The following is a 26,087-nucleotide window of genomic DNA, read 5'->3' on the forward strand; positions in this document are numbered from 1 at the left end:
TGTGTGTGTAATCTCATTCTCTTTAATCCCTCCATTCTTCTCTTTTCACCTTCACCTCTATATGTCTCTTTCTAGCGTTCTGCCAGTTACAAGCACATTAAACCCACGTCTACAGACCAAACCCTGCTGCCTTCTGTCAGTAAGGGAGTTATTCAACAACAACAGAGACAAACATGTTGAAAGCACTGTCATTTTGCCATTTACAGTACACAATGATGCACTATTTGACAGAATGGACCCTGAATAGGCTGCTGATGGATTTGAATGAAGAGGTCTGTTGTGTGTTGAACACTTTTTTATGACATTACACATTGTGACCAGAGTGTGCTGAATTTGTTTGCTTGTCCTAATCGAATTCATTTGGCAGCTCTGTGAGATTAATCCACTGGTTAATTCAGTATGCTTTTCTCCTCTCTGTAGGCTTTTGCCTCTCTAACCTTCTCACAATCCCTTACTGTCTCTCTCCTCTAGTCCCCCTCTAGCCTTTCTTTCTCAGAATGAGAGAGAGAGAGAGGGAGAGAGAGAGAAAGAGAGAGAGAGGGAGAGATTATGCAGTATTAAGGGTATTTGTGTGTTTAAAATAGTCATGTCAAGTGCAGATAGTAAGTGATACATATGCACGAGCTAGCGACACACACATTCACACACACAGTCACACTTTCTCTGTCTGACACACACACACGCACACACAAGCACACATGCATTCATTCATTCATTAACCCACTAGGAAATTCCTAATTCAGATACATTTTTGTATCGCTCTATCTGTGTTGTGTTGCGTAAACTGACACCTGCAGTTTCCTCGGTTGGTTTTTTAAATAGAACGATGCGTTTTTAACATGTTCAAGAGATAGAAAAGGAAAAAAAATAGAAAAGATTGACTTACTCTTATATTTCGAGAAGTGTAGCTACATCAAGTAAGTTTTTAATACTTTTACTTATTTTTCCTTTTTATATATTAGCACGTAGTTCAATATAACCATAATATAACGACATTTCTTGCATTAAATAAACAAATGGCAGTTGAAGTCCGTGGGGATTACAGCTCAACAGAAAGACATTTTAGAATTCTGATTAAGACGATGTGGTGAGTTATTCGCGGAACAGTTGCAAGCGTATGACGTATGTTTTATTATGTCACAGACGACAATTTAAATCACCTTTGTCTGGGTTCATCCGGTGCGCGATCCTCCACAATTTTCATTAGAGTACTCTGCCCTCTGGTGGAGAAAAATTGGTACTTCAGTCTAAACGTTCGTCTTCATTTTGCCTTACTGCCTAAGCGCGAAATTCTTGAGTTCATTTGAACTTTTTTTTATTTAACCACAACGATAAAAAATGATAGAAGTTATTATAAAAATTTCCTCCTATTGGTGAGAGAGAACCGATCAGAGATAGTTCTCTTAATGTTCTCAGTTTGCCCAGAGTACTCATGTCTGGGCAAATCAACATTGTCCTAACCCGTGAACAGTGTAACGAGCTGCAAAGTAACGTGTTACTGTAATTATAATACTTTCCTCCATAACGAAGTAAAATAAAGCATTACAGTTCAAATTTCAGTAATCACATTACAGTTACTGGATTATTAAAATGTCCTTTCCTGCGTTAACGCCTTTTAACGTAACGTAATTACGTCTTTTCAAAAGAATGTTTTTCGTGCTGAATATTTAAATTTAACTTATAAAACGCATAGTTCCGGTCCTATGTGCCAATTGGTCAATACAGTGTTCCAGCGATGTTAAAATACATGATCATAGAGGCGACACACACCTGTTCACTTTAACTATTTGTCTATAATACGACTACCCACTATCACTAAGAATAGATTGGGTCCTTGACCGTTAAATGGGGCACGACCGACGACTGGTTAGTTAGCTTGCTAGCAAGGTGTATTACATTTGTGAAAACCCGAATATACAGCGTAGCCAACCAGGACAATAATATGGAGAGCTTTAATGTTACTTTTAATCACAAAATAGCCTACAGATAACGCAGCTGTCGGCTGATGGTGCTACCAAAACGTATAGCTACCTCAGGAACTACCAGTTAATCATTGACGCTAAATGACAACATCCCAATTAATGTAGCTAGCTAAATTATACAAAGTTAGTTACCGTTAGATGACTAAGCTCATGTGCTTCTATTTTTTGTCACTAGTCAAAAAAAAAAATGTGAAGCCAAAAATGAGGCCGCGCTTTACAGTTACTTTAGAACAGCTAAGAGTGTTCTTAGGCACAATGCAAAGTGCATGCTTGCATGTCTAAGCCAGTGCTGCGGTTGCTGTAAACAAAGATCGACTTGAGTCACAGATGTTTCTAGATCAGAAAGGAAATTTCAAACATGGCAGAAGAGACAGCTTCAATAAGTGTAGATACTCTCATAATTTTCAGCTTACTGCACGAAAAGACGATAATATTATTGTGAAATGTAAGCTATGCCCAGGTCAGAAACATCTTTCTACTTAGAGAGTAACTCAAAAGTAGAGTAGTGTAGCCTAATTACTTTTCAAAAGAAGTAACAAGTAAAGTACTCTCATTACAATTTAAAGTAGCAATTGGTAACATATAAGTTAATAACTAATTACTTTTCTGAGTAACTACCTGAACACTGCCCACTAACATATGATAAGATTCAGTGTCCCTTAAAGGGCGTTTCCAGCCCCGACTAACATCTGATGACCTGGAACCAGAACTGTCGGAGTGTTATATTACCCATTTCAACGCAGCATTACAGTGACAGATTCAATTTTGACATCTTATTTACTCTTTCAGACATATTAAAACCTGCCAAGTAAAGGATTTGCCTAATACAAAGGGATATATACACATATCAAATTTCCAGAGAGGAAAATAATTTTGTTTTGTGATATACATTGTTGTTGGAAATGAATGAACCTTCCTCCATAAAATCCTACATAAAGGATATTATGCAAACAAACAAACAACAGGCAGGTGGAAAGACAGACAGACAAATCTTGTTCCGTTGCCACGTTGGCTGTGATTGTGTCTGTCTGTGCCTGTGTTGTCATAATGAATGTGTTTTTAGCTTTTGTGAACTTGTAGTTAGGCTGTGTTCTAGAATCTATTATGACCATAACCACACACTAACTAAAGATCAATATCTGCCTAACCTTTGGTCAACCAATATAATCCCTATGTCTTGAATATGACAAACAAATTGTGAAACCCAGGAGATTTCAGATGAACCATAAACAGGCTCAACACAGAGAGCCTTCCAGTAAACTTGTTCTTTATTGTCTAGTTTTATGAATTTATTTTCACATAAGACTTATGTCTTTTCATAAGTTACAGTAGCATGTTAGAGAATGGCTTGACATCACAAAATCCATGTTTGTGCTAATCCAGACACCCTGGTCTGATTTGTAATTGTAATGTTTGTTTCACTGCACTGACATCACACTGCTTAAGCACTACTCAGTTAAACAGACTACCCACACTGCACTGAGACACAAGCATATGGTCAAATTGTCCTGGCCAGTACCTTTTTACACCTCTGCCATTTGCTTTGCTAAACACATGAGTAACACAAGAGAGAGAGTGAGAGAGTCCACTTAGAGTCTGTGCACAACAGTGATTGTGATTAAGTAAGTCTGAGAGGGTCTCAACCAACTCAGCCAGAATATCTCACTGATCCCAGAACAGTGATAAGAGTATAACACACACATAAACAGCAGTTCTAGGGACTGAGGAAGAGGCACTGTGGGGAAGGTGTAGCTGTGGATATAAAGATTTGCTACCCGTGGCCCCAGGTCAGTGGTCCAGGGTTTTTTTTTGTTTGTTTGTTTTTTTAATCAGTGATTATTTGACAGTGGGTACGTAGAGTACTCAAAACCCAAATGGAAAAAAACCCCTGAAGAGTAGCAAAGCATCAGAGAGCCAACATGTAGGCTGCTCTTCGTTAAAGCTGAGTTTTTCTCCAGGTTTGAAACTGAATGAAGAAGTCAACAGCACTCTCGCTCACAACTGGTGTTTGGTCTCACTCATTTCACAAAGCTGTTCAAATAATCAAGTCATTCCATAAAGTTCTCTGTATTAACACTGACAAGAAATCAGCCCTCTTCAACACACAATGTGTCTTTTTCACCTCTCTCCAGCCTATCTCCTTCCTCCCATCACTTCTTTTTCGTCCTCTTTTCTCCTCCTGCTCCTGCAGTTTCTCTGGGTTGTCATGCTAGGGTAGGTCTAGCATGCCATGTTCTTCTAGAGCGTTCTGTGTTCTTTGGTAGACCTCACTGATAGCTCGGACCACCCTTTGTAGGACCATCGCAGCCTCGTCCTGATGTTGCACACACACCAGTCGGTAAAAAAACCCTCGCTCGGGCATGGCGAGGAATGCCAGTTCAGCCGCACGGCGGACCCACCAGGTGTGGTATGGTGCCAGTGTGTGCTGGTAGGCCTCCCTGCAGAGCTCTGAGGGGCTGCGTAAGCGACTCTGTCCCACTGGGCTTTCGCTCAGTTTCTGCAAGAAAAGCTGCAGCCAGAGGAGGGCCCGGTGCAGTCTCAGGAGGGTCCGACAACCAGAGTCCGTCTGACGCTCAAAATTAACCACGCCCCGACTCAGCTCTGCACCAATCATAGAGCGCACTGAGAAATAAGCCCCGTCCTGCTCCTCTTCAGAGTCATGGGTGTCGGATGCTCCTATGATGGCCATGAGAGTGCCGTAGTCTCTCTCTCTGTACGCTCTCTCTCTTCTCTTTTCCTCCTGTGTCAAGTCGCGGATGATGGAGGTCTTCACTTCAATCTCCTGGGAGATTAAACCAACCATTGGACCCAAAGCCTCCATGAACCTTTACAAAGGAGAAAAGAAGAGAAGAAATGAAAAGAAAAGGAAAGAAAAGAAACGGAAAGAAAGCAGAACAGAACAGAAAAGAATGGAACAGAAAAACAAAATGCACAAAGAGGAAAATGACGAGAAGATGGATGAGTTAATGAAAATGCTTGGACAAGACTGCTTGTGATGCTTGATTTGTGTGATCTTGAGGTGTGTGTCAATGTGTTCTCTCTGTACTATACTTGATGAGTTCGTCCCAGCTGGACAGGTAGGGCTGTAAGAGGATGTCATCGGTGGAGATGGGGGCAGCCTGCAGGTGGGCCAAGAGCACTGACACCTGAAACCTCTGGCCAGGGCACTCCCTCAAGGCAACCGCTACCTGCTCCTCAGAGCCATTACCACTGGACACAAGGCTAGACACATAGACCGGCTGGAAAAGACAGAGACAGAGATAGAGTGAAATGGCATTGTGTAAAAATTGTTATTGGTATTTTATCCACTCTTTTAATTTGGAATGATGAATGTATAATGTTATATTTTGTCTCACTTGGTCTTTCTGAAGAATATATCCCTTCAGACAGTATTCCCAATGGCGGCCCAAACTGCCCTCTACAGAGAAAGAGAACATTTCAGTATTTCAGCACTGTACACAGACACACACGCACACACATGCGCACACTCACACACAGGGGTGGAAAAAGTCCAAGTAGAAGTACTGTTACTAAAAAATGTACTCTAAGTAGAGTTAAAGTATCCCTGCTGAAAAATACTTAAGTAAGAGTAAAATACTTACCCATTTACAATTTACCAAAACAGTTGTCAGTTTAACTCAGTACTTGTACTTTTTCCACCCCTGCACACACACTACAGTAAATTAACATTTCATTCAACACAAACACTGGAGCTCCTGGCTCGTGATCTGTGATCTGGTCACTGACATTATGGTCAGATACTAAAGACAAACTAACACACACACACGCGTGCGTACACACAATGACATTCTGGTCAGATGCTAAATACAAACTAACACGCAAACATACACACACACGCACACACACACTGACATTATTGTCATATACTAAAGACAAACTAACTGACACACACACACACACACACACATAGAGGGGCGGGGGGCAACACACACATACAGTTTTCTTATTTTTCTACACTTAGCACAATGAATTACCCGCAGTATAAAAAGTACATCTGATAGCCTTAACTTGGGAAACGCTGAAACACATTGAGTCTTCCCAAATGCACTCACATGCTGTCCCAGCGTTGCACTAATGTTTCATAGGCATTGTGGGAAGGTTATGGTTAATCTCAGAGTTACTTACGGAGCCACATGGATCCCAGGAGGAGCAGCACAAACAGAATAGCCAAAAGAGCCCGACCCTTTACACTCATGCCGCTCAGGAATCTGACTCTCTCCTCTCCTTTTTTTCTCTCTTTTCCTCTTTTCATTTCTCCACACTCCCTTCCTCTCTCTCCCTGTCTCCCATAGTCTTTTTCCTCTCTAGTCCATTTGAACTACTGAGATCTGCCTGCATGGGCACTTTCTTTCATTGTTAGGTTGTTTTGTCTTTTCCTTCTTTTCTTCGCCCTGTTGTTTTCTCTCTCTCTGTCTCTCTTTCTCTTTTTCGCTGTTGATCCGCTGTTTCCCCAGGTATATCCTTATTGCTCAATATGAGAGTCCATAGATTAGGTATGTCCAACCAATCACTAGCACAGAAGACATGCACTCAATGCCCTGTATTAACCCCATTAACACACACATACTCTCTCTCACCCACACATATACACACACATATGCACACATCCACACATGGATACACACATACTCACACACACACACACACACACACACACAGTGTGATCAAGTCTCAGAGGATTCGTTCAAAGGCAGAGTAAGTTCTGATACACAAAGTATTTTCATCATAAAATTAAATGATTATTTTTCTCCCAGAAATAATCATTTGACACAGAGATTTGTCACAGGAACACAAATCATGACAATTATACTCAGACAGTAGCACAAGTTAACTGTCATGTAAATCACAAAGCTGATCTCAGATGTGAATGTATCCTGGTCGTGCGCCACTGGAGTGAACGTTTGGCTCTGCTGTCTCACCCTCCCCCCACCACACTGTCTTTTTCAGACAGTGAGTTTCAGCATTTGTCCTGTTTATCTCACATTTACGGTAGTCACTCAGTAACCCTGCCAAGGGCATTGCTAAACACACACACACACACACACACACACACATATAACTACAGACACAAGCACAAGCACACACACACACAGACACATGTACAACCACAGACACACACACACACACACACACACATAAGTTTCTCCAATTTTCTGTCTGTCGCACACTCTTTTCTTGCTCTCCTTCAAGGATGTGTGGTTAACTCCCACTGCTAATAAATGACACGTTTATGTTAAGATAAGTTTATCTTCTAACAGAGATGTGATAGCAAAAATATGCACATTGCCCTCCCTCCCCTCAGAATGGCCCCCCTCCCCCTTCAACAGGATCATGTATTTGCAAAAATCTGTCTCAAACAATAATAAAATCATAGAGCTTTCCTCAGTTAATCACAACACTAATAAAGCATATGTTCATTCACCCACAGTAGTGTAATAAAAATTGAGGTAAGGTACTGTATACTGTGTATACAATACTGGACTAATTGACTCAACACTGATGAATCACACACAAAGGTCACACTGCACTCTGATCTGAACACTGAAACAGTTAGTGTGTGTGTGTGTGTGTGTGAGAGAGAGAGAGAGAGAGAGATGAAGAAGTCATGTTCTTGTCCATGAAGTATAAAGTACAGGAGGGTATTTGTGGTGTGTGTACATGTGTTCACATGTTGGTCAGCAAAAAATCTGAGTATTTGCAGCTTGAAGCGGGTTGCATGTTTCCCACAGAAATACACAGACGAGAGCGGTACTACTGACTCCCACTCAGAGTTCGTGCCCTCCTGCAGAAATAAAGGCAGTCAGACTGTGTTGGGAAGGAGGGCTTTGTAAAATGATATGGAGATTATAAGAATGACTTGAAGGGCACAGTGCTTCGTATGAGATAGAGGGTAATCATATTTATCAGAATTCTTAACATACTGTTACACTTTTTTTCTTTTTCTTTTCCTTTTGGCGTAGTTTGATACCAGTATCTGGAACTGGAATACCGGAATTCTACCAGTTAAAAACAACAACAAATGCAGGTCGCGGTTCATGAGCGTCTTCAGTGGGCAAGTGATATTTTCTCGGACGTAGAGTTTCCGGTTACTCCAAACAGGACACGAGCTCATTTCGATACGTATTAATAGCACATCAAGGGGGGTTGGAATTCGTGTACACGAGTAAGCTCAGATCATTTACTGTGGGCTTATGATCTGGGAACCGTGTCTGGGGAGAGAGGAGAATTGTCAACGTCTCATTGTGGTTTGCTATTCTATATTTGATGTTCTGGGGAATGTAGGCTCGTCCAGGTTCTTCAGCTGGAGAATTATGAACACTTTTAATAATTTGTTTTTCAGTCCATCAGGAAAATTTGTTAGGTAATTGCCTCTGTTTGGAAAAGCGCAACTTACACCTTTCTGTTTCTGTTATTTTCTCCTTCACTCTTGTCAACGGTCTGTGAACAATGCTCCTTCCCAAGGCGCTGGACAAAAGAAAGAAAAAAATGTCCGAGTATATCGCTCACGTGCCATTGATGTAACTGGTGGGTCGTCCGATCAGGGTATACTGCATTATTGGAAATGCTGTGTGCCGTTTTTCTACTTGTTAATGTTTGGGAGAGCTATTATGACAGTGATTTACAGAGCAGAGAAAATAGTCGAACAAGCACGCGTAATAACTCGTGCCAACGCGTCTCACACCGAAATCTTGACAAAGCCATTTACTCCCCTTCTCCTCCAACACTGACCCAATTCGAGACACCCTAGGTGAGATCGAAGGCAGAGCGCATTGTCAGGCAGACAGAACACAGTCTATTTATACCGTAGGACAGGGGGCAATTCGGCAACCCTCTAACTGGGCCCCTCATACACCTGTTCACCTTACTCAACAGCAACGCATGCCAACAAACAATACACTAAGAGTAATGTCACCAGAAATAATTGGTGTAATTTTAACGACATATTGTGTTAAACGCAAGACCTATGTTTCCACTGCGTTATTTTTTCATGTCAGTGTGGTATCCCACAACTAAGGAATGATTTTGCTGTCCTCAACAGCATCACGGCTCTGTCAGCATAATTTTTTGGTGCTACTTATAGTCTGAAATATAGTTCATACTTCATTTAGAAATATTGATATCCAGATCTGTGCGTAGTCATGAGCATATGTGTCATAATGATGCTGATGATTATTAAGTACGACCCTAGTGTTACTTTAAATCCGAGTTTAGCGCTGCCGGACAGTCGTGTAATCCGAGCCTGGGACAACGACAGCTGGGGGACCGAAGCGAGGGAGAGCGGGGAAGGGGTGCGTAGCGCCTCGGAAATAACTTCTCCCTCTCTCTTTTCTTCAAACTCTTCTTCAGACGGGTTAGAGACGGTGCGACCAGAGCACCAGCCGCGACCATGGCTGCCCGGTCCATTTGGATGTTTGTGGTTGCTGCGTACCTTGTGACTTTAGCTTTGCAGGGTAACCGTGTTGCGCATGGGTTGCTTGTTTTTGATGTTAGGCTGGTTTTAGACGTTTGATTCATTTGTTCTATGAATATCTACCTCTGCTTTTTTGTTCTTTTTCATTTTTATAATCCATTCTCTGCAAAGTTTGTTTGTGGAGTTAACATATAGAATAGATGGAGTTGATACGTTGTGTAGCCTTGATCCAGGTTTAGTAGATCAGTGCTGGAATATTCTGATCGGATCTGGCATACAAACTTTGAGTAGGAACTTTAGGATGGAGGTTCCATTTGTTGTCCTACTGATGATGGCACTGGAGAGTATCATATTTATACATGCTGTTTAACTGGTTGTTTTAAAATGGTTTGGTTTGTAAAGCTGCATCTTAAATTGTTTCCTCTTTATAATTCCAGTAAGGATCTTGATTTTTGGACAGTAGAACATTGGCTGTGTGTTCAGATCAGGAGGGAGATTTAAAGTTCATTTTTCTACTTTTGAATCCTGTCTTTGCAACCTGTCTTTCTGCAGTACATGGGAATGAAGAATCAAAGCTGATTGCAGATCAGTTTCGAAGTTACAATAAGAATATCCGACCAGTGAAGAGCCCTGAGGACAAGGTCCAGGTGATGATCAAACTCACCCTCACCAACCTCATCTCGCTGGTAAGATTCAAGAGAGCATCGTTTTCAGAGCCCCAACATTATACTGCATCAAACTTCACTGCTTTAATCAACCTCACTGCTTTATTAACCTCACTGTATCAAATCTCACTGCTTTACTAACCTCACTGCATCAAACCTCACTGCTTTATTAATCTCACTGCATTACTAACCGCAATGCATTACTAAGCTCACTGCTTTACTAAGCTCACTGCTTTACTAACCTCGCCGCTTTACTAACCTCGCCACACTTTACTAACCTCACTGCATTACTAACCTCACTGCATTACTTACCTTACTGCTTTACTAACCTCACTGCATTACTAACCTCACTGCATTACTTACCTTACTGCTTTACTAACCTCACTGGATTACTAACCTCGCTGCATTACCAACCTTGCTGCATTACTAACCTCACTGCATTACTAACCCTTCTACTATGCTAACCTCACTGCATCAGTAACTTCAGTTCATCACTGTCCTCCCTGTATTACTAACCTTACTACCATGCCAACCTCACTGCATCATTAACCTTACCTCCATGCTAATTTCATTGCTTTACTTACCTCACTGCTTCACTAATCTCACAGCATCTCTATCCTCACTGCATTACTAATCTCACTGCATTAATAACCCTACTTCTTTACTAATCTTACTGCTTTATTACCCTTACTGCACTACTAACTCCACTGCATTACTAACCTCACTGCTTTACTAACTTCATTGCATCAAACCTCACTGCTTTACTGACCTCACTGAATTACCAGCCTCGCTGCATTACTAACCTCACTGCATTAATAACCCTACTTCTTTACTAATCTTACTGCTTTATTACCCTTACTGCACTACTAACTCCACTGCATTACTAACCTCACTGCTTTACTAACTTCATTGCATCAAACCTCACTGCTTTACTGACCTCACTGAATTACCAGCCTCGCTGCATTACTAACCTCACTGCATTAATAACCCTACTTCTTTACTAATCTTACTGCTTTATTACCCTTACTGCACTACTAACCCCACTGCATTACTAACCTCACTGCTTTACTAACTTCATTGCATCAAACCTCACCGCTTTACTGACCTCACTGAATTACCAGCCTCGCTGCATTACTAACCTCACTGCTTTACTAACCTCACCACTTTACTAACCTCACTGCATTTCTGTCCTTACTACCATGCTAACATCTGTACATTACCAACCTTACTGCTTTACTAACCTCACTGTATGGCTTACTTACTGATTTACTATGATTTACTAACTTCACTGTATTACTAATTTTACTGCATTACCAGCCTTACTGCTTTATGAACCACATTTCATCAGCAACCTCACTGCTTCACTAACCTCACTGCCATTGCTAAACTCTGCATTATTAGACTTACTGCACTACTTTCCTAACTGCATCACAAACCTCACTGCATTTCCGTTCTCATTGCGTTACCAACCTCACTCCATTACTAAACTCACTGCATTACTTGCGTCGCTGTATCAAAAACTCACTGTACTACTTACCTCATTGCATCACAAACCTCACTGCATTTCTGCTCTCATTGCGTTATCAACCTCACTCCATTACTAAACTCACTGCATCACTAACGTCACTGTATCACAAACCTCATTGGATTACTAAACTCACTGCATCATGAGAGAGTTAACACATATCACATATCTCTCTAAAGTGGAAGGATATTTGTGCCACTGTGAGCTGCTGAGCATATTACTATAAAACATAAACTTGTTTTATATGTCTAAATGAGAGATCCTTTTCCTTATGATCATTTTACAGAATGAAAAAGAAGAAACTCTGACCACGAACGTTTGGATTGAGATAGTGAGTCAGCATAAGTCTACTCTACTTTCACTTTAACTGTTTTAGTGTTCTACAGAACACTTTTAAAAGCAGTTTAAATTTCTCTCTTAGCCAAGTAACACTCCTCATCCAACAACTCCTCATTATGCCTGTATACATTTGAAACAGTAGCTTTTGTCATATGGTAGGCTGAAACATGTTGGTCTCAGTGTCTTAATAACAGTTTTTACTGTCAAACATTGTAAGTTTTTTCCTTGTCCTTCAAGACTTTTTAGAAATTTACTAAAATGCAAAACTTTGAATGTTTGACAGAAAACTATTGTTTTGGGCCTAAGAAAACTGAGCCCAAGTACTGTTGATCTGTGGGACTGGTTTGATTAAAAGCATGGCATTAAAAACATTTTTTATTGGTCTTTCTTCCCATATGTTTTTCATTTTCCTTTCTTCTTTTTTCCTGATATCTCTCTTCTCCTTTCATCTCTCTGTTCTTTCTGCTATTACCCCTCTCTCCTCTTATTTTCTTTTTTTCTTTTGATATAATTCCTTTTAGTCTCAGCTCCTTCTCTGTTTTCTTCTCTATCTGCCCTTTCTCTTCTAGTTTCTTGATTTTGTGTATCTTCTGTGCTCCTTTTTTTTCCCGTTCTCCTTGGTCTTCAGCAATGGAACGATTACCGTCTGGCCTGGGACCCTGAGGATTATGACGGCGTCCAGGTGGTTCGCGTGCCTTATAACATGGTTTGGATTCCAGACATTGTGCTGGAGAACAAGTGAGACTCTGTCCTCTTTCACTCTTATCTTTTCACCCCTGCACCGTTCACTTCCCTCCTTTTCTGATTTAAGATTTGGTGCAAGTTACTTGTGAAGGGATTCCTGTCTGTTCTGCATGGGTGAGACATTAGGTGAGCATGGCTCACGGTTAAGCAGCCGTAACCGGGCTAGTTAATGGATAGATAAGTGCTGCGGGGTTGGTGAGACAAAAGCGTGAAATTGAGCCTGGTGAAATGATTCTGACATGGTACGGTTTTCTGTTTATCAAGAAAAACAGAGGAAAACAGAAGAAAACAAAAGCTGCCAGCGCAGCTACAACTGCTTGAACTAATAATAATAAAGCAAAGAGAATTTCTGAATAGAGAAACTGTGTGGCAGGAGCAGAGCTCTCAGATTAGAGATGGAAAAAAGTGCCATAAAAATGAGGCAGTTGTAGCTGTAATGACAGAGGGTCAGAATCAGGCTAGTGTAGTTATTACACCTATAGAGTCTGTTTTTCTTAGGGTGACTGTTGTTTAAAACAGAGGTTTCAAATCTCTTTGCTGAATGTTTGACTCGCTGTCATTCTCTCTTCCTCTATGTAATGTGTAGCATCGACGGGAAATTTGATGTGGCGTATTACGCCAATATTCTCATTTATTCGGATGGTTCCATGTACTGGCTTCCTCCTGCCATTTACCGCAGTACCTGCACCATTGAGATCTCCTACTTCCCATTCGACTGGCAAAACTGTACCCTCATCTTCAGGTGAGGAGACAGGGAGCAGGAGAACAGAGAGCATTTTACAACCGACATCGGTAAACTGATAAAGTCAGTGAGTTCAGCTATATATTTTATGAAAAGATTATGTGTAATATTTATTGCAAACACATGATTTCATTAGGTGTGCTTTTTTTAATCGCTTATTTATGTACTTGCTCGTGAATATATGTATTTGTGGATGTATGTGTGTGTGTGTGTGTGTGTGTGTGTGCGTGCGTGCGTGTGTGTGTTTGTGTATACCACAGGTCTCAGACATACAGTGCTAATGAAGTTGATCTTATCTTGGCTGTGGATGATGAGACAAAGAAACCAATTGAGTGGATAGACATCGACCCTGAGGCCTTCACTGGTAACACACACACACACACACACATACGTATACACACACATGCACTAACTTTATGATCAGATACTGAAAACAAACTAACTCATACACACACACATACACATACAAACACTTTGCTCATGCCAATCATCGACTCTGTCTTAGTCAAGCATTCCTTTCTGTCTGGCCAGTGACCTTTACCCTCTCTTTAGACTGGACGATAAGATAGGATCTGTGGTTTGCCTGCTGTGGCTTTGTCCGTGCTGACAAAACTGTGTGTTTCCACAGAGAATGGTGAATGGGCTATCAAACACAGACCAGCACGGAAAGTGACAAACCCACGCTACTCTCCTGATGATCTGGAGTATCAGGAGGTCTATTTCAACTTAATCATCCAGAGAAAACCCCTCTTCTACATCATCAATATCATTCTGCCCTGCTCCCTCATCTCCTCACTGGTCGTACTGGCCTACTTTCTGCCTGCTCAGGGTCAGAGTCTGTGTGTGTATGAGACTACAGCCAGTGAAAGAGATGGAGAAAATAAAATGAATATTTAATCCGAATTTAATAGAATTCAAGTTTCTTCATGTGCACATAGTTACTGAATATGGACGCAAGACAGCTTACAAATTCTCTTTCTTTCTCTCTCTCTCTCTCTCTCCCTCTCTCTCTCTCTCTTGTAGCTGGAGGGCAGAAGTTGACAGTGTCCATTTCCGTCCTTCTGGCTCAGACTGTATTCCTCTTCCTGATTGCTCAGAAGATTCCAGAAACATCTCTTTCTGTCCCTCTCATTGGCAAGTGAGTGCATATGTTTTCTCTGTGTGTGTATGTGTGTGTGTGCGTGGGGGGGGGGGGGCACTCCATTCTTCTCTGTAAATTTCCCTCCTCTCTTTGCTCCACAATGTTTTTTTTATCTCTCTTTTCCTCTTTTCTTCTCTGTATCAGGTACCTGATCTTTGTCATGTCAGTGACCACGCTCATCGTCACCAACTGCATCATTGTCCTCAATTACTCTCTCCGAAGCCCCAGCACACACACCATGTCACGCTCTATTAAACATGTATGTATGCATGTGTGCATGTGCTTGTGTTTGTATGCCTCTTATTATGGATTATCTTAATGACTGAATTTGAGATTTAGGAAATCCATGAGAACAGTCCCTAGCTGATACTAATTTATTAAGGGAACTTTTCATTTCTTTCTCCCTAGTCCCCTGTGCTTTCTTTTTGTGTGGATTGGATGAAGGTCCTTTTGGGATGAAGACGCTGTTTTTTCATTGCATTCATTATAATATTTATTGTTGAGTTGGAGCACAGTAATAACATTTGTAATTATTCAGTTTTCATACTGATTGTGGTGCAGAGTGCTTCTCTCTCATTACTGCAGGTGTGTTTTAAATAGTCAGCTCAGCATTGTCTTCCTCATAACCCTAACCCTCTTTCCCCTCCTCTAACTTCCCTTCTCTCCTACTCTATCCATCAGGTTTTTCTAGAAGCCATCCCTCGTTTCCTGGGCATGGCCCCGCTGGTGGATGAGGGGAACGAGGGAGAGATGGATGGAGTGAGAGGGCGGCGACGTAGCTCCTTTGGGTTAATGCAGCGGGCGGAGGAGTACGTCCTAAAACAGCCACGCAGTGAGATGCTGTTTGACAAGCAAAAGGAGCGCCACGGTCTCACTCACTCCTTGTGTAAGACAAGCAGACAGGACTATGCCCCACCCTCATTCACACTCTTCCCTCATTTCGTCCTTCCACAAGTCAGCAACTGTACTTTGCTCCAACAGCAAAAAGGCTGAGCAAGCAAATTAATTTTATCTAATAGGTGTTATCAATCAAACTGTTTAGTGCCAAAGGTCAAACTGCTCCTTGTAATTACATAACATTACTGACTACTTAAAATGAGGAGATGTGTAAATTGTTGTAGGCTATTTAATTACTTCATATTACATTTTGTACCTTTAACTTTATCTCATGTTTTATTTATTTATTTATTACTAATTATTTCCAGCCATTACCCATTTAATGTAATGCCACCATTATTATACAATAGCAGACATTTAATGACTTCGAAGCAATTAGAAAAGCATATTACTTAAAACGCATGACATGTTAAAATGTTTCTAAGAGTTATCTGTGCATTTGTCTCTTTCGCCCTCTAGTGGATGAAATTGACGTGAGCAGCACTGCCACCCTGTACAAGAGTCTGGCCCAGGCAGCTCCAGAGATTAAGCAATGTGTGGATGCCTGTAACTTCATTGCCGAGAGTACAAGGCAACAAAATGACATTGGATCTGTAAGCTTTACTTGTGTGTGTGTGTGTCTGTGTGTGTTTGTTTATGATATCCAAGATTTCAAATTCTTTTCTTTTCTTATCTTTGCTGCACCAATCTTACATTCCATCTCATGGTAACATTTGCACACACACACACACACATACACACAACTTTCACTCTCTCTCTTTTTTGTCTGCTTATTTCCTCTTTTTCTCTTTTCCCTTTTAATGTAATATGCATGGTATACTTGTTTTTTTGCTTTTCCTGAAAGAGTTTTTTTTCTGTTTTGTTACAAAAATGACTGTTACGCAGTAAAAGCATTGTTAAATCTCTCTCTCTCTCTCTCTCTCTGTCTTTTTGTCTATCCAGGAGGTGGAGAGTTGGGTGTTGATTGGGAAGATGATAGACAAAGTGTGTTTCTGGGTGGCCATTTTGCTCTTCTCTATAGGGACAGTGGCTATTTTCCTCATGGGGCATTTTAACAAGGTGCCAGAGTATCCTTTCCCTGGGGAGTACAAACGCTACAGCCCTGAGTAAAACTCAGCTCTCCTCAGGGTCCAGACCAGAGCAAGACACGTGTCCACATGGATCTAATCAACAGATTCTAAAAGAGCCACACCCATAATCCCCCTTCATCAGTTCATACAAACTCACACTGCTAGTATTGTCTGCCCACCGTCCAAAGCCTGCCAATACCTGTCATTGTGCGTGTGTTGTGCATTTCAGTTTCTCCACCAGTAGAGATCAGAGAGAGGAGTCAGATGGTAGGGTGTGTCTGATTCTTGATTCTCTGTGATTATCTGTGTCCTTGTGACCAGTGGTTAAGAGCACACACAGGACTGAGGGGAATTTCTGCCTGAGTCACTTCCTGCCTCCCAACTCCCAAGAGAGGAGAGAGCCTATTAGAGGTGGATTATGGGTAATGTAGTGAATCATCTCATTAAATGAGCTACAGTATAAATCTCTTCTTGCATCTCTTACTTACTCTCATCCTTATTTATGTTGTGTCTTTGTAGAATCTTCTCTTGACCATGTAGAAGCATTGTAACTGTTGTGATGTATCACTTTTTATTCTGATAGTATTTCTTACATTGTTTTGGTTGCTTATGATCAACTATATCAGTGTGTATCACTTCTATTAACTTTAGTCTTGTATTGGTCAATTCTGAGTTTTACAGGCATTTTGCCACAGTTTGGAATATATATACACACATATATACATACATACATACATACATATATATAATGTGTGTGTTTGTGTGTGTGTGTGTGTGTATGTATATACACACACACACACACACACACACACACACACACACACACACACACACATATATATATATATATATATATATATATATATATATATACGTGTATATATATATATACGTGTGTGTGTGTGTGTGTATATATATATATACACACGTACATACACACAAACACACACATTATATATATGTATGTATGTATCAACATTTAACAAAAAGTAGTTAATAAAAAGTAGTTAATAATTTAACAAAAAGCAAGTCTGGAGCCATTTAGCTCACCATAGTATGTAACTATATAGAGTTAGCCAGCACCTTAACCACAGTGTGTAGATTTAAGGCTGTGAACAGACATTGAAAAATAGTCTTACGCAAAAATTGCCTGACACCATACAGTCCAACCATCCAAAATGCAGATTTCTGGTAGCTGACAAAATAAAGGAAATGTCAACATAATATGTCTTAACAGGGCTTTCTGTCAGCACCAACCTCTGGAACAATCTCAGTATGCATTGTACAGATCTGGCTACAACACCACTGTTCAGAGTCCATTGTTTGGTGTTTTGCTGATGGTGGTTTAAGACACTGTCACTAACACAGTCCCACAGTCTCCTGTTAATGTGCTAAATTGGGCTCGGATCTGGTGACTGAGATGGCCATCGAATGGTCTATATCATTTCCATGCTCATCCAAAGCACTGAGTTACATCTCGTGCGGTGTGGTTGGTGGTTTTCTCATCTCCTCAGTACAGAATTGCTTTGCTGCAGGAAGGAGGGAATGACTCAGAGTGGCTTTGTTTCCTTAAGTGTGTTCCACACTGACTCCCTTCTGCTAGTTCAGATCAGGGTGAAAGATGACTCATCTAACCAGGTGACGCCACCCCCCCCCATGCACAGGAAGTCCATTTGAATGTTCCTTCTACTGCTTCATTTGAAAATGTGTATTTTTAGGTGCAAATGGCCAGTTTATGCCTTTGGGGCATTTTGATGGACTGTTCTTGATAAAACTGACCGCTCATACCCTAGACTGACATTTCCAGTCAGTTGAGTCAGAGTTGCTGGTCTGTTTTGCCATGCATCTTTAACCAACGCATAAACATTGCAGTCAGGAAGCACATGACCTCAGTTGACCCAGACTTTCAATATCTCTCTGTAAGATCTCCATGCCAGCAGTACCTTAGCCACTCTTCCTCATGAAATGTCAGCATGTTCAACAGTCATCACCACTGAAACTGCAACCAAACGTGCCCCATCTGTCACTCATGGTTCAAAGTCACTGACATGTGTTTCTTGACTGGGCCTGTCCACTGTTTTTATGTATGACCCTAAGTGTCACTGGATGTTGATTGCCTCATTAACACAAGATTAACTCATATTGCAGTGTACTTTACATCTGTCATTTACTCAAGTGTTTCCTTCATTTTGGCAGTTACCTGTGCTTATGGCCCCACTTCTGCTAGAAATGCAAAATGGTGACTCTACAGTGAAACCAGTTTCAGTCAAATCAGATTGACTTTTAATTTTTCTCATTCAGATAAGCATTACCTGAGGACAGGTTGTAAAAACATATGCAAACGGTGATTCATCTCCCAGACCTTTGAGGTTTAACTGTGATGCACAGAGAAATTATGTTTGTTTTATTGTGTTTTTTGTTTATGCGATGACAATTTTAAAAATAAAATTACAAAAAGAAAAAAAAAAGACTTTTGTCTTTTTAGAAGATTTTTGTATGCAAAAAAGCTTATCCGTGATTTTGAGTTTAACCTAGATCTTGCTTGTGCAGGTCTTCATCGCACACTGTGACTTTGATATGTTGTCCTCTTACGAGAGGACAGGCCAAATGAAAATAAAATAAGCACATTATAAATAATTGTCCTATGCTAAGTTTAAACCTGAATTTTTTTATCACTGTTCATATCTCTCTTACTTAATGACGGCAAATGCATTTATCGCTCAGTCGCCCGAATACTGCCAATGGTCTCCTCCGTTTCTAACAAAACAATTAGCCATGGCTATTCTCATAATCACAATACTGTTTGCAAATTGTCAAATGATGTCTAATCATCAATGGGTTTTAGCGGTTGGCTTAGCTGATAGAGAACTATTCTGAGGCTGGAGGTAACATGTTTATTAAAGCCTTGAAATAGTATTTAAAAAGACGGATAATTGCAAAGCTGCAACATTTAGACCAGCTCCGCTAAATCCAGCGGGTCTTTTAATGTGTAGAAGACTTTCTTTCCAGTCAGTAAATTTTTTAAGAACAAAATTTCTTAAGTACAATCTTCTGCGCTACGCTGAGTCCATACAATTAGCGAGGTAGCCTACTACGTATCGCGGACGAAGGTAAAATGCTAAGAAAAGAATCCTTCTGGAAAATAGTATCTCTTCACAACATGGAAACGATATTCAGTTGGGATTTTAAAACCAGACACAGATTCACAGGCGGTGTCATAACCATTACATTTAATAAGCTAAATAAGTTTTGGGACCTGCATTATACATTATTCAATCTCAAGCGGTATGGCCGACCATGTTAAATGCCTAAAACAATCAGACGTTATTGAAGATGTTTTAAGGTCGGCTGTACAAAAGTAGAGTAACGTCAATTGGAAGACCTGGGGCCGGTTGCATAAACTTTTAATAAGCCATTAATTTAAGACCGTGAATAAACTAAAGACGTCTAAATTGCATAAAACAAATGTCTTTGTTAAGACAGAGTAATTCTCATTGCATTGCTGGAAAACTAAGACACTGATCGAGTTTGAACAAATTGGCCGACAGTGGGCGCTCGGCACAGTTTGCTTTGGCAGAAAATATCTGTATTTTAATGAACAAAGTCAGCGATTACAATGCAAATAATAATAATAATAATAATAATAATAATAATGATAACCACAAGCTGTGGAGCACAATAACTAAAAAAGGTAACAGTTTTAATCCGTCGGTGGCCCAAACCGTTTAAGACATAGCATACAGACACGACTTAAAAACATATGGTACAAGAGGCAAAGAAGAAGATATATAAGCGTAAAAATCCAGCCACAAGAGGAAGTCCAAGTGTATAACTGAAGACGGCAACAGAATTGTTTATTGAAACATACGGTGATGAATCTCCAGTGTTGTCGGAAATCCCGAGAGAGCGGAATCACCTACAGGCCGTTGCCCCCTGGCAACGGTAAATACAATAGCCGTTTCTCAATACAAACTACGCCAAGTACGTACTCCCGTTCTCGGGAGTTCGGACTCGCAAGGTCAACTTGGGAGTCTGAACTCCCGATGACGCGTGAGGATGCAGTACGCTCAAACTGCATTTGAAACAGCAGCGTTTTCTTGCTTGCTAGAGGCTCTGGAGATAGCCAGCTCGGTCTGCTAGTAGTCACATCTCTGGACATTTAGGACTTGCAAGGAGGCGCTACCAACCCATTTTCAAATTCTGAGATATGAATTTCTCACCTGAAAAATCTTAAAAACTACATTTGGTGACAGAACAATAGTCATAATACGAAACTTACAGTTATGCGGTAGCTCGCCTGTCGCCATTGCCATTATTTTAGTGAAATTTGGGGGAAGTGCATTCTGGGAAACTTGACTCCCCAAGTCCAGAGCCGGCTCTGCCCAAGTCCACACAAGTCACCTCCTGATGCAGCCTTGATAAAACCCACGAATCGAGAACACATCCGGGTATTTGATCTGTTCTCGTGAAAGCAGAGCGTCTTTAAAGACCAATCAGTTGCAGATATTCTGCCGTTTGTTTTTGCGACAGAGATAATAATTACGAATATATGGCGCATGATTTTGTTGCAGCGTAACATCCAAATAGTGTCCGAAATGTATCAAAGGCAGTCAACCGTTATCCCCTAGTGAGTGTTCCATGTAGCAAACACATAGAGTGAGTGAACAAGTGAGCATTTCGAACACGGGGAGTACCTCGGCCGTGACTGATGACGTTTCACATGTCCACGAGAACGCAAGTAGTCAAGAACACATATTGAGAAATGGCTAATGCCTCAGACGGTAAAAGTTAGCCTGGGGGTAGGGAGTCTTACTTTTTGGTCATAATTTAGACCGGTCTAAGTTTTTATGCAACTGACTGAAAAAGCTAAGACCAGTCTTAAAGGAAAATTTTAGACGACTAACTTCTAAGACTAGATTGTTACATTGCTAAGCATGGCTCTCACGGTCTACTTGATGGGATGGAAGTAATATTGTCCTTTTCTTGTGTGACTAAAAACAAACAGAATGTAACTGAGAGAGAAAATAAGGACCCACAAGACTAAGACTGCACTATTGACCTTGTGATGCATTCAAAAATGAAAGATTACAATGTTAAACATTGAGCACAGTTTTGTATGTGTAGCAGCAGTAGGCTTTAACCAAAAATGATTCCTGATTCCTCACACATTTACGCCTTGAAGGACGGCCTAAAAATTGCCTTTTTTATGCTACCCATGTAAAAGGCAGCTCCCCCATCCGGACCCAAGCTTTAGGCAGTATAGGAGAAAGGGCAAAGGTCAGGTCAGAGATAAAACAGGCAACTTCTACTGGGCTGGAGACCTGGTCTGTTTTATGAAACCTGGCCTCTGATTGGCTGGTGATGAGAAAAGATGACATTGGCCCTTTTTAAATTCCTATATGTTCATTCCTGTGGTGCATTCATCTCCAAACAGATCATCCTCAACAAACTTTCCTGCCTGTCAGTGGTGTGTGTATCACTGCCCTGAGGTGACATACAGACTGTTTACCACTCTAAACACACTTCCTTTATCGCTCTTGCTTTTCAACTGTATTAACATAAGTATGGAAATATAGTGATGTTCTACATAATCCATGTTATTCACACAACATCTAAACCTGTACAACTAATCTTTAAAGAGAGATTGTTTGGCACTGTCTTAAATCTGGCACAGTTTTTATTTTTCCACTACTTTGGGAATGCCTCAAGAAAAGCCAGATGTAATACAAACAGCAGTTTGGAGAACACAGAGTCCAGAGTTGAGTCAAAGTGTAGGACCACAGATGTGTTAACATATGGAAAATGGATGCCTCTGAATGTTCCTTTGAGGGCATAGTTTAGTACATGGTGTTCCCCTCTCTCTGTCTCTTTCTGAACGGACAGCCCAAATCCCCAAGCATTTCCTGCTGCCAAAAACAAAAAAACAGAGGCAGCACACCCCCACACCCGCACTTTTCTTATCCAAGAGAAGACTTTGTACTACCCTTAACAACAAAAAACAGCAATGACAGAATCAAACAACCAAATGTGCAGGTAAATTTATAAATTGGATTAGTTTCCCAAAGCTACTGTATCAAAGGTGTGAATGTGAATGAGTATTTGGTGTATACACTACTATCATGAAAACCTCTTAGATCATTCTCCCAACTGACATAATAACAGAAAAGGTCTGAGCCATCTATAATACCGTGTCCCGCACTTGTAGTTCACTAGCCTCCAGACTTAGTCTGAGGACTGGTTGGAGGAGGTTGTAAGTGTCGTTGTCCGTAGGCTAATAGTGACAGGCATTGTTTAAATGACTGGCTTAGGGGGATATAGGGAATGACACACAACATCTCTCACTGTAGCCACCGTTGCTAGGCGGACTGCAGCACGAGTGACGAAAATCGTCAGGTTTTGGCGTGATTCACAAGCAATATGAAGTAAACACAGCTGTAGGCGTTGTCCACCCGAATCTTGACAGCCTGAAAATGATGTGTCAAAATGGTAAATTCTTTGGGTGGTAAATTCCCTGTTCACCTCAGAATTGTTTCCGAAAACAGGGATTGCGAATGAGGGATAGCAGAGGGGACTGAACTGTCGGAAAACTTTTCGGATATTTACGGTAAGCAAACCTCCTTGGTTCTTGCGTTGAACATTACAGTCACAGCGGTCTCCCCCTTAGGTATGGGTGGCTGTTAGCGACTAATCCTAAAGTTTGTTGGAAGTGTACATGTAAAATTGCTTTGGATTAAACTGATTGACGACTGTCGTCCGGGTATCACATTTTTTTTTCGTCCAGGTAAGTATGTATCCCAAGTTCTACAACAATACACCCAAACGCATCGCTGAACATTGAGATTACTATTTCGCTAAGCGTCTAAGTAGTTATACATTCTCTTTCTTCGTGTCTGTAAGCCACTTAGATCTGTTTTAGCAGGCCCTGTTGATGCAAAAGGCATTCTTTCTCTGGTGAATACCGTGGAGTTAAGTAGGGAGGTGTTGCTGGCTACCCATGGTTGACTGTCTGGAGTAAGGAGCTGAGTGTATGAGAGGAATGTTTATTAGTCTGGCAGCGTTCAAGTCTCTTTGATAGAAGTTTGATCAGCCGTCCTGTTTACTAAAATAAAATGCAGAAGATATTTTTTCGGAATGTTTTGCCGTTGCGGTAAACGGACTCGGTGAAGTGTGGTGGCACTCTGACAGTTTTGGGCTTAGTTTGAGTTGTAGCATCGGAAATCACGGTTTAAACTTAATCGCCAAGATCTAGCGAACTTGTCGGAGCCTGTACTACTGCCGCCTGGTACTCCATACACATAGATAACTGTTCAGTAATATCAAACTTCATATCCTATGTCTGTGCTGATGAAGGCACTGAAGGCTGTCAGCCTTCAATGGATCAAACCCGTTGAACACCACTCTGAGTCACTTAAAGTAAAGTGATCAGTTGTCCAGTAATTGGTAAATAGCCTGCTGAATATCAACATGTGCCTCTGTCTAATTGATAGAAGATGGACCAACCAATAAGAAAGACAAATGATCAATGGAAATTCCACTTTAACGAAAAAAGGAAGGAATTTGCATTCATTTTCATTGAATAGATAAACGCTTCCACGGTGTCTCTGAATCGGATCCATACTAAGCGCAGATGTAACGGTGATGCAGTCAGAATTTACTGAATATGTTTACCCTCCATCTGATAAAGTTCTTCAAAGAGACACAAATATACGATGCATTTCTCAAATCTAGAATTATCAGAGATGCATTCTGGGAAGAGTGGGCAGCTGTTTACACTCCTCCTCTGCTGTTCCTGCCCTACCCCTCTCCTCTTTTTCTCCTCCTCTCTCTCTCTCTCTCTCTCTCTCTCTTTCACCTCTGTTGGCACTCCTTTTTTCCCCCTCGGTTACAGGATAGTGTTTCACCTGGATCCTGGTTGCCTTGGTAACAGAACGCACAGAGCTAGCTGCCTACGCACATGCTTTCCCATTGCAAACGCCCTTTTGTTGTTACTACAGTTGTGCGTTTGTGCATGGCTTTGTTCTCAAACTTCTACTTTTATGTTACGCTTGATTTAACCACTGAACTAGTGGACAAAACCCTGTGATTTAGTTAGTGCTATAAAGTTGGCTTGAAAAAGTCTTGATTTTCATCATCATCATCATCATCATCATCATCGGCGTATTGTCACATGTGCTCCTACAGTATTCTAGCTGGCATACGTGCCACACAGGGCTCGAGGGCATCCTGCAGTTGGTTGACATTACTTTTACTAATCAGTAGTTGAAACTTTTTTGGTGTGGTGGATGATTTTATGAGGAGGAAGTCCCAAAGAATGTTGAAAAATTCAGATTTCATCAACATTCTGACACTCACACCTGATGATGTCACAATGCCTCCTACTACTCAGTGTAACTGCTGTACTACACTGACAACCAGCCACACTGTTTCACGCTTCAAGTTTCACGGTTCATGTTTCAAGTTTATTTAGAGCCCAATATCACTGTTTAAAGTCTCAAAGGGCTTTACATACTCACAACAAATAAAACAGTACGGCACACCTTGACTTAATCCTCATAGTGGCCAAGAAAAAAACTCCCCAAAAACTGTTTACTGGCTCTGTTGATTCACTTTAATTGTGCACATCTCTCTTTGTTTCCACCACATTGAGATATTATGCATCTGATGGACCACCTCTGCTCACAAATAAAGCTGTGATTGCAGTTAGTCATATATCTCCCATAATTACATAGGCACCTTCTGGTGTAAGGTTTGGGTGTAGTGCGGTGCTGTCCTGATGAGTTTGTTACCTGCAAGGTACTGGAATCACAATTTTATAAACACACAGTGCACTTTTGCATTTAAACGCAGCCATTTTTCATCCTTTTTAAATTGTACTTTTTTTTCATGGTGGGCGGGGCTGGGCATTTGCATTGTTTATGAACCAGATAAAACCAGGGGGGTGTTCCAGAAAGCGGGTTTAGTGAAAACTCTGAGTTAGTTAACTCAGAGTAAGTAGTAAACCTCCTAATAGAACAGCTTTATGGCTTCATTCTCCTAGCAAAACAAAACCATAGGGCTCTTCTGTTAGGAGGTTTACTACTTGCTCTGAGTTAACTGACTCAGAACTTTCACTAAACCCACTTTCTGGAACACCCCCCAGATGGTCAAAATTGTAATGTTTACAGACCTGTAAATATATATTTTTATGATTGTTTATTGAAGACAGCCAGAGTCCTTATCTTGGCGATTCTGTTCTCTCAGAAGCATGGTGCATGTTGGCCTCTGGGTTTGTCTTGTGGGCATTAAATGACCTGGTTTCACTGGGGAAGTTTTCAGGACGGGTTACAGCATCTCACACATTATGGTGTCCTCAGCAGTGGAGACTAGATACACACCTACGAACACACACCTTCTCCACAAACAATTTTTTTTTTATCAAATGTTTGGAATTTAGGTTTTTTAGACTGGATTGAACGGGTTGAATGGTCTCGAATTATAGTGTCACTCATGTGTTCTCAACAATGGGGACCAGTCTCACACACGCACCTCAAACACATACAAACGCGTTTTT

The 26,087-nt window shown here is 40.9% G+C and overlaps 2 protein-coding genes across 2 annotated transcripts; one reads left to right on the forward strand and one right to left on the reverse strand.

The window, feature by feature from the left end:
* Window positions 1-3,194: 3,194 nt before the first annotated feature.
* gltpd2b (glycolipid transfer protein domain containing 2b) lies at window positions 3,195-6,517 on the reverse strand. Its single transcript, XM_030781356.1, has 4 exons — window positions 6,129-6,517; window positions 5,339-5,400; window positions 5,034-5,221; window positions 3,195-4,807 (listed from the first exon to the last, which is right to left on the reverse strand). The coding sequence occupies exons 1-4, from the start codon at window positions 6,253-6,255 to the stop codon at window positions 4,192-4,194; spliced, it is 993 nt and encodes a 330-aa protein (XP_030637216.1). The 5' UTR covers window positions 6,256-6,517; the 3' UTR covers window positions 3,195-4,191.
* A 2,873-nt stretch (window positions 6,518-9,390) lies between these two features.
* Window positions 9,391-16,577, forward strand: chrne (cholinergic receptor, nicotinic, epsilon). The gene is made up of 12 exons (XM_030782275.1): window positions 9,391-9,454; window positions 9,967-10,100; window positions 11,891-11,935; window positions 12,572-12,681; window positions 13,274-13,429; window positions 13,690-13,793; window positions 14,058-14,258; window positions 14,453-14,567; window positions 14,715-14,829; window positions 15,252-15,456; window positions 15,927-16,060; window positions 16,410-16,577. Exons 1-12 carry the CDS (start codon window positions 9,391-9,393, stop codon window positions 16,575-16,577), a joined length of 1,551 nt encoding a protein of 516 aa, XP_030638135.1.
* The last annotated feature ends 9,510 nt before the right edge of the window (window positions 16,578-26,087 follow it).

Source organism: Chanos chanos, chromosome 8 (genome assembly GCF_902362185.1).
Source record: "Chanos chanos chromosome 8, fChaCha1.1, whole genome shotgun sequence".
NCBI classification, from domain to species: Eukaryota; Metazoa; Chordata; class Actinopteri; order Gonorynchiformes; family Chanidae; genus Chanos; species Chanos chanos.